This window comes from Rhincodon typus, chromosome 15 (genome assembly GCF_021869965.1).
Source record: "Rhincodon typus isolate 14 chromosome 15, sRhiTyp1.1, whole genome shotgun sequence".
Lineage (NCBI taxonomy): Eukaryota > Metazoa > Chordata > Chondrichthyes > Orectolobiformes > Rhincodontidae > Rhincodon > Rhincodon typus.
This window is the reverse complement of record NC_063346.1, coordinates 37,888,385-37,898,519: the sequence shown is the minus strand read 5'-3', so window position 1 is coordinate 37,898,519 and position 10,135 is coordinate 37,888,385. Positions and strand designations below refer to the sequence as shown.

General features: G+C 38.9%; 1 protein-coding gene across 1 annotated transcript in view; it reads right to left on the bottom strand.

Annotated features, from left to right (window-relative positions):
* Positions 1 to 1,883: 1,883 nt before the first annotated feature.
* The window catches only part of cylda (cylindromatosis (turban tumor syndrome), a), a 48,430-nt gene continuing 40,178 nt past the window's right edge, over positions 1,884 to 10,135 (bottom strand). The window contains exons 12-13 of the mRNA XM_020515733.2: positions 7,669 to 7,885; positions 1,884 to 5,621 (exon numbers count right to left, since the gene is read on the bottom strand). Of these exons, the coding sequence (XP_020371322.2) occupies positions 5,437 to 5,621; positions 7,669 to 7,885 (402 nt within the window). The 3' untranslated portion in view covers positions 1,884 to 5,436. The remainder of the gene's footprint in view (positions 5,622 to 7,668; positions 7,886 to 10,135) is intronic.

Sequence of the window (10,135 nt, the reverse complement as noted above, 5' to 3'; positions counted from 1 at the left end):
GGTCCCAGCTCAGTTCAGGTGGAGACCATCCCAACAGTACAGATCCCTCCTGTTCCAATACTAATGCCTGTGCTCCATGAAAAGAAACCCCTCTTTCCCGCACCACTTTTTTAGCCACGTGTTTACTTCCCTTATTCACACAGCCTATGCCAATTTGACATAACCCTTGGAGGACCTATTCTTTAATTTAGTTCCTAATAATTGCTGAACAGGTATTCTTTCCTAGACTGGCCTATGTTGTTTGTCCCAACATGGACCACAATAATTGGATCCTCCCCCTCCCTCTCCCTCTCCAATATCCTTTCAAGCCAGTCAGAGATGTCCTCACCCTGCCAGGCAACATACCATGCGGGACTCTCGATCCTGCTTACAAAAGGATGCTGCTATCTATTCCCGAATTATAGAATTCCCACACTACCACATGTATTTTTGCTCCCCTCTTTTAAATGGCCTCCTGTACCATTGTCAGCTGGCTGATCCTCCCTACAGCTTTGTTCCTCATCCACAGGGAGCAAGTACCTTTTACCTGTTGGACAAGGTCAAGAGCAGAGGTTCCTCTGTTCCTGAATACAGGATCCCTCTACCTGCCTCACTTGCAATAACACCCTGCTGTCCCTGACCACTGGCCTAATTGAGAGGTACTTAATCTACTGGCTGTGACTGCCACCTGAAACAAAGCGTCCAAGTAACTCTTCCGCCTCCCAAGATGTGCCAGTGTCTGAAGCTCCGATTCCAGGCCGAAGTTCCTCCAGCAACCATTGCTGCGGATGTGGTGAGTGCAGCTCACATTGGGATCAGCCAGCTCCCACAGCATACAGCTACAGCACATCACGTGCCCAGCCATCTCTACATAGTTAATCTCTGGTTAGTTAATTATTTATTAAATGGGTTTGCAGTGATTTTATTTTCAAATTTAGGACAGTTTTCCTACTAGCCAATCTGGTCACAGCCCTCCTGTGACATCACTTTTTTTCAGTTTGGTTTCTGTTACTCAGTGTGCTCCTCCCTCTGACTCCACTCCCTGGAAACAAGGCCGCGAATGCCTGAGGTAAGTTAAGTTTTTATACTCACCATGCTCCGTGTGCTCCTCTCTCCGACTCTGTTGCCTGGAAACAAGGCCATTTTGTGATGGAATCAATTTCCTCAAATTTTTCATTCATTCAAGTGAGGCGCAATTACAATTTTTTGTACGACCAATGTTTTTGGAAATGGCTGCACAATGTGTAAAATTAATTCACAAATTTCATTGTTCTTAAATTTAATTTGAATATACAATACTGTCTCAAATTATTAAGCAGTTTTAAAATAGGTTGCTGCATCCTTAACCATAAGAAAAAAATAAGAAAAATCATTCACATTCACAATTCAGTATGAATTGTCAAAAAATCACATTAAACTGTTTGAATTACTCAAAGACAATGTTTAAATCTGAACACCTGGTACAGAAGACAATCAGATAAACAAATTGAAAAATTCCACTTTGTTCCAAATAGACTACAGGTTGGTGCAAGGATCATTTAAAGTTGCCCAATTTATCAGAATTCAGTGCTCTTGTAGTATGTAGTAAAATACCAGGCCAGCAATCAAATGATCTCTTATAAAAACTGGAATGCCACCTATCATATGCACTGACCTCAAGTTTTGAACCTTAACTCATCATCAAAAGTTAATTTTCCCTATCGAAAATAGTCAAAGTTCAAATGCTCTTTATAATCAAAACCCATTGCAAATAAGTTAACCTGGATCTGTGCTCATGTTTAGTTTTAGAAAAAAAGCTTATCGTCTTAATTCGTGGTAGCTGGTTATTAGATAAAGGAGCAATTGTCACATTCTCAACAGCTAAAGACAACACTCGAGCAAAAAGAAACATGCTATTACTGATCCACGATTGATATAGCCAGTTTATTTTTCTAAAAGTCACATTGTTTGAGGAGTGCAACAATTGAGAATGTAATAGCTTTACACTACTAAAGAACTCAAGATTAAATGAACTGATGCAATGAGACTGAAAAATGACAGTATGCATGTTATGTAATTGCATAGCTATTATAGCATATATGCTGTGTGCATCCACCATGCAAATTCACAAAAACATACCAATGTAATAAACAAATCATCAGGTTTAGCATGAAGAGGACAATGGTACAATATAAATGCAAATTATTTATTTAAGCTGTATGTAAAATACAGCCAAATATTTAAACATTAAACAAAATTCAGTTTCACCTCGGTTAGCAGCTTCACTTTCCAACAGTACAGCATTCCTGAGTCATGATTCTGAACCTTGCTATTTAAAAAGAAATGCAAGGTCTGACTGCACTCCAAGGCCAACTATACCATGCTACCAGTCCAAGACTGAAACCGCAAAATCAATTCACATCCAGCAACACCTGATTTATACTGACTGACTGGAATTGTTCATGCACAGCAACCTGCAAGTAGTCTCAAAAAAAAAAACATCAATTTATAAAGTGCCTATGAGATCACTTTTTTAAAAAAATGCAGATTGGCACAACGCTGGAATTACACACCAGTGTCAAGGCCAAGTGATGCGAGAAAGCCTCTCCAAGATTTCTCATAGAACTGTGTTACGACTGCGACCTGGTTCCAATTAGACTGTCACTTCTGAGTTACTGCAAAAAGATTACTTCATGATGAGATCGACCAAACTGTGCCCCAGGAAGTGTGGTGCTTCTATCAAGGAAACAAAATAGATCACTCTCTTTATTTTTGTTTGCATTGTTGTTTTCTTTAAAATTGTAAAACAAACTAATGTGGAGGAGTGAAATATTTTACCTGTTCATTCCCTAGTTTCAACAGGAGGCACCTCCTACTGGAAAAGCTTTTATTCTGTCTCAAAACGTGCAAGAAGCCACTCTCTTCTGGACTGGTAGAGTTCCATTTCTCCTAACCAACAACCTCTCATTTAACATGTGCCTCATGCGCGAGTTGCCAATTTGTTACCAGTTTGGTGGTTGCGGGTTTGAGAAGACTGATTAGAAACAGGTAGGAGATTTTAGTGTGAAAGGACAATGTGCTGACTGCCACACACTCAATTTTCACAACATACTGGTTTGAAAACTTGTGTAGAGAAAATAAAATGGAAAGAAACCGATTTGTTCAAAACTTAAGAAAAAGCAAAAGAGCAATACACAAAGGAGCTCCAAAGCCCCACAGAGGGAATAAACGAGTCAATGTTAGGAAGCTAAGCTGATTCACAGTACATCTGCACCTGCTATACTAATCATTGCTAAACTCCTAATTTGTTCTGATTTGGCTGAATGGTGCGACCAAATGTATTCAAGGAGGCGACTAGATATAGCATTTGGGGCGAATGGGATCTAAGGTTATGGGGAGAAAGTGGGTTAGGCTATTGAGTTGGACGATCAGCCATGATAGTGAAGAATGGCAGAGGAGGCTCGAAGGGCCCCCTCCTGCTCCTATCTTCCATATTTCTATGTATGACTTGTGGAAGACCCTGGATTGTGATCAAGTAAAACAGACAGGGCTTATTTACAAAGGCACCAAACACAGGAACTTCATCTAAAATGTGCAAAGGCAAAGTTGAGATGTTAGAGGCAGCACACATATCTCCAATAGATCTTTCTACCCAGCCTTTCCAACATCACCTGCTGCACACGTAGCAGAGTCTGCCAACCATGCTGAAATATCAGTCATCACAGAACCCACTGAACTGGAATGCAAGTTATTAATCTTCAATCCTTAAGGGACTGAGAGTGAAAGACAGGGTTTGATTGTGAATAAATGAGTTCTGTGATGACTGATATTTCAGTGTGGTTGGCAGACTGTACTACGTGTGCGGCAGGTGATGTTGGAAAGGTTGGGTAGAAAGATCAATTGGAGATGCATGTGCTGCTGTAACATCTCAACTTTGCCTTTGCACATTTTAGATGAAGTTCTTGTGTGAGTGAATGAACAAAGCTCACAGGGAAAATCTGGTTCTGACCCTGATCTAAGCCTGGTCATGTTCTCCCTTGTTCATATTTGAGACATGTCTTTGTGAGGCTGTGCTTCAAATAGCTCAACTCACAAAATACAATGCTGAATCGATCGAATTAAGAGAGTGCAACCGTCTTGTTGGGCAAACACTAAACTAAAAGAAACAACAATTACTGTCTATCCTCCTTGAAGCAGAAACATATAGTATCCATCATTATCTCTTCTAATGCACTAACTACATAGTAACTTACTTTGTAACTACGCCAAGAATTACTGTAACTCCAGTTATGAAGGTCATGGAGGCTAACACATAACTTTAAAAAAAACACAGTAAAGGTAGAGATATTTGCCTGAAGTAAAGGGAGAAAATGCTGGAAACGACCTACACATTTGCTAACCTCTTTGGAGAGAAAAGCATAGTTAATGTTTCAGGTAAACAACTTCCATTGAGTGCTCCATATTAGTGCCAGATAATTAGTACTTGGGTACTTTACTGATTCCAGTTATTACTTTTTAAGTACTCCATCAATGCACAAAATTCTGATAAAAATACACTGATACATGCTTATCCACAATCAAATTGAAGACCTTTTAAAATGGTAGTGATCCCATGCACATAACACTGTACTTTACAATGTAGCTGAGAATGTATACAAATAGATTTTCAAACCTAATAGACCATTGCACAATCAGGATGAACCCGTGTATAATGATTTTTTTTTTTACTTCAAGTCCATGCTATGCCAAATGACACCCCATGAAAAACAGGAGTCGAAAGCAAACTGCATTAGCATAACTGGTTGCAGGAGAAGGCTGTGCACGTTATATGCAATTGTATTTTTCCTTACTATTTTGCAGAAGTAATTTCCCTTTGATCCATGTCTCCTTCAGATACAGGAGATTTCACTGTACAAGAATAAACATGGGGAGATTTGCTTCCCCTACAGTACACATTGCAATGATCAACTTGAAGATCCAGAATAGCTTGCTAATCACTATTTTATCTGTATTACCTAATGCAAGGATCTGACTGGTCAGATCAGACAATAAAAATCACAATTTTTTGAACACAGGAACAACATGAGCAGTATGTGCCGAATAGTTAGCATGTAAGTTAGGAGTGTGTACACTGCAATTGGTTAACTCTACTCCAAAGATGCACACGATGATAAATCAGTCTGTAATGATAAATCTACTAAAAGGTATAGAATTAATGAACAAATTAGTACCTTTACATTTTCTAAGTTAAATGAAGAAAAATTCATCATCTACACATGAATTCATCCTGGAACGGACTTTTTTAAAAATTGCACATCTGACAGTCAATTAGCAAACACGTAAGAAATACTAGACATATCCTACAGTGCAAAACATGTTACAGCAATACTTTCACTTTATTTATTGTAATCAGACATTCTTTGAAATGTAATAAATTACTCAGGGTTGTCTCTTCAAGGACCAGAAGGTTTACATAGTCTATTTGTACAAACTCATTGTCGGGCTCTGGTACATACACATGTATGCATCACACAGCAGCCTTCGTGCAAAGCCTTGGATACTTTTGGGATCCAATCCATGTAGTTCCTCTGGTGACATTTTTAAATATTCTCCTATCTCAGGACACTGAGTCACCTGAGGGATGTTGTAGCCATTCTGCCCACCTACAAAGAGAAAACCAAAATTAGTCAAACTACAATTATAATTATAATTCTAATGGTCTTTTTGTATACATTGTCACACCACATAAATATGCACATTATGCAGTGTGGAATTTAACATTTTCAGAAATAAATTTTAGATCTGGAATTTCTAAAGATAAAAACAATTCAAACGGATTTATCTTAAATTCTCATGACATCCAAGATAACTAATTGGTAATGAGAATAAAAATATATCCACCCGATTTTATATTTGGAAGCATTTAGGGAAGATCACATTAGATTAGGGACTAGTTAGGCTATGCCCTCAGCTAACCATTCCAGTTTCGTACAATCAGCATGACAGCATTGTTAATGTAGCTATGAATTTAAGGAAACGGAGTGAGGCTGGTTGCTAAATTGAATTTTTATTTATACCAGCAATATATTCAGAGTATCAGTTCCTGACATGCCTACATCCAATGTGAGCTTGAAATGATTGACAGCTTATAAAATCAGATGAAAAGACAAGAAAATGATGACATTATAGGTCTTCATTTAAATTTCATTATCTGGTGATGTTCAAGGGCTTTCCAACTATTTCCAGCATTTGTTACCTATCCAGAATGGAGTAGCTTGTTAATCTATTTCAGAGTGCAGTCTAGAGGCAACCACATTTGCTTTGTTCTAGAATCACATGCAGGCCAAACCAGATAAAGATAGCAGGTTTCCTTCCCTAAGGGACATTACAGAACCGGATGGGGTTTTGCAATAATCAATGATAATTTAATCGTACATTACCGAGAGCAGCCATCAATTCCAGATTTTATTCAGTGAGCTTATTAATTAATTGAAATTAGATTCCACCAGCTGCTTTGGTAGGATTTGAACGCCATGCCTCCAAAGCATTAGCTGAAGCCACTGGTTTACTCACTCAATGACTATGCCACCATCTCCACATCACTTTGAATACAATGTAGGTTGGCATTACAACACTGCAGCACTCCTTCAGTGAAACACAGGAAACACCATTTTTCATTCAATGTTAAACAAGGCCCCTATCTCTTCTCTCTCTCACACAGAGAGAGGGAGAGGGAGAGGGAGAGGGAGACAGAGAATGTAATGGAACAGAAATGGAGCTCTACTGAAATGCTGCCAAAATTTATCCCTCAACCAATGCTACAAAAGCTTTGTCATCATTTATCTCATTACTGTTGGGAGGACCTGTACAAATTTGGTGTCACATTTCCCTGCATCACTACAGCGACACTTCAAACATAACTAATTGTCGGGGAAGTTTTGAGACATTCCAAAGATTTTAACAGTCCAATACAAGTGCATTCTCTTAAAAAGAAAAATTATTAACTACAATATAATTCTTAAGCCAAAGTGGAAGTTAACCACATTTTCCAAAGCACACTGTGTCCACATGTGCACACACATGCAGATAACAAATGCCATGAAATATGTTAAAGGCATTTGAACTCCTTGTAGTATTCACTGAAATAAAACTTCATACACCTATAATTTGAGGCAAACAGAAATTTGCTGTTCTAATCCACTACCTTGGATTTATGTAAATAGCAGATGCATGAACAATGCAAGGCAGATTAATCCAGAGTTTCAGTTGTTGTGATAAACTGCTTTTTGGTATATTTACAGTATTGTCTTAGAGTTAGATTGGCTGCTATCATGCTGAATGCCCATAGTTTTTTTGTAACCAGTGTATACCAGAATGTCGTTCAGCTTGTTTATGGTGATAGCAGAGAATCTTCAGCTACTGATTTTCAGTAGTTAGCACTCTTCTGCATTGTATTTAAATTACCCGTGCAATATTAGAAAAAGTAATACAACTAAATAAGTGACATACAATAATGGAACAATGAAACTCATTTGTAGATTCTATTTAACTCAAATAAAACTTGAGTGTTAATTTGCCCAAATATAAATTTGCTACACAGAAAACCTCTGGGAACAAATCCTGGCTTCCAGGACAATGACTGTCGACACACAAGCAGCACAAAAGATTAAAGGCACAAAGGAAATACAAGTCATGAAAATTTCACTGTACCATCCCGATCAGCCATGCTGTCAAAAAACAACCAGGCTGAGTCATCAGGGCCATATTTGACAAAAGCCACATAGTGACTAGTCTCTATGCAGAGCACAGCAAACAATTTCATCTTCTGTCTGGGTACACAACACTGCCTCCAGGCATAGTCAGCCATCTGTTCTGGTAGAGTCACTTTTCTCTGCTTGTGTCCTTGCCTCTTAGGATGGAGATGTACCTGGAACACAGAACTGCATTAGTACAAACTGAAGACACTATTACAAGCTTCTGAAAAGGTACAGAGTACAAATAGCCTACAATTCAAATAGCCAACTTTTTCTAAATTCATTTAATGCTGCTGGTAAGGCTAGATTTAATGTCCATCTTTCTTTTTCAAGAAGAGCTGTATGGAATGTCAGGCCATTTCAGACAGCAATTAAGAGACAAATCACATTGGTGTGACAGATTAAATTCATTATAGCCCAAACCAGGTACGTTTCCCTCCCTAAAGTGAATCAGTCAAATTTTTAGAACAATTTGACAATTATTAGGTTGTTTCTTTCAAATGTGAAGAGAAGAAAGGAGTAGGCAATTCAGCCCCTTGAGTCTGCTCTGCCATTTAATTTGATCATAGCTGATCTCATCTCATCCTCAATTCCACTCTCCATAATCCTTCAACCCATTACTAATTAATATTGTGTCTATCTCCTCCTTAAATTAACTGAATGTCCTGGCATCCATAACATTCTGGGGTACTGAATTCCACAGATTCATGACCCTTTGAGAAAAGTAATTCCTCCTTATCTCTGTTTTAAATCTGCTAGCCCTTTTCAATAAAACTATGACCTCTCATTCCAGGTGTCCCACATAAGGAAATATCCTCTCTACATCTACTTTGTCAACCCTTTAGCATCTTATATACCTTAATAAGAGCTCCTCTCATTCTTCTAAAAACTTGAGAGTACAGGCCTGAACTGCTCATTCTCTCTTCATAAAACAAACCCCTCATAGAATCATAGAAGCCCTATAGTGTGGAAACAGGGCATTCGTCCCAACAAGTCCACAGTGACCCTCCGAAAAGCATCCCACCCAGACCCATCCCCCTACCCTTTCCCTGCAACCCAACGTTTCTACACACTCCTGGACACTACATACAATTTAGCATGTCCACCTAACCCAAATATCTTTGGACTGGCCACTCCATCTGGAATCAATCTAGCGAAACTCCTGTTTCCACTACAATTACATCCCTCCTCAAGAAAGGGAATTAAAATTGTACCCATTTCACTAATGCCTTGTAGAGTTGCAGTAATACTTCCCTACTGTTATACTGTATTCCTTTAGCAATAAATGCCAGAAGGAAGGATTGAGTACAGCCACATGGAGTGACCACAAAGTAAGACAACCATTATGCTAGTTGTATCCACGCCCCGTCTTCCCCAACTTTTCCTTGGAGTCTTGCAATTTTTTTCTCTTCAGATAGTTATCCAATTCACTTTTTAAAGCCGTGATGAAATCTGCCACCATCATACTCTAGGTGATGCAGTCCAGATTTTTATTTGTTATTCATTCACAGGATAAGGGCATCGCTGACTAGGCAGCATTTATTGCCCATCCCTAATTGTCCAGAGGACCGGTAAGAGTCAACCACATTGCTGTTGGTCTGGAGTCACATGTAGGCCAGATCAGGTAAGGATGGCAGTTTCCTTCCCTAAAGCGCATTAGTGAACCAGATGGGTTTTTCCAACCATCGACAATGGAAGAGTTTAACTACTCATCCGGTAAAATCATTTTTTCCTTATTTATGTTGTATGGATAACTGAATTAAACTGCCATACAAATGACCACCGCTAGCATCTCCAACTGCCTTAACCAATTTCCTTTCACTGTCTATAAAGACGTGTCTTGAATGGATTTATGTACAAAATGTTGCATTTAAAAATCATCTTCACTCTTTTCAAATCAACAACAAGACAAGCAAGCGCAAGCAAAAGCACAAACCATCGACAGGAGCACAAGGGGCAAGAGAGTATTCTCACCGGCATGTCGTTCCTACCATTATGGCCGATAGAAGTCCATACGTCTATGGAATAACTTCACCTACTAGAGTGAAAAATTCTATACACACCTTGCCACTTTCTAACAAAGCTCTGTGGTACAAGACTCAAGTTTAGTAGTGTAAATTCACATTCTAATTTTAGTCAACCTGAAATCATCTTGAAACAAATAAATGTTCACTGAAAACATAAGCATACCATTGTGGTGACATTCACTGAAAATGCACAGGTCAATGCTTGCTCAGCTAAGTGCAACTATTGTGGATTTAGAAACACTGTCCAGTGATCTATAAGAGATAGCAGGAACTGTCGATGCTGGAGAATCTGAGATAACAAGGTGTAGAGCTGGATGAACACAGCAGGCCAAGCAGCATCAGAGGAGCAGGAAAGCTGACGTTTCGGGTCTAGACCCTTCTTCAGAAATGGGGGAG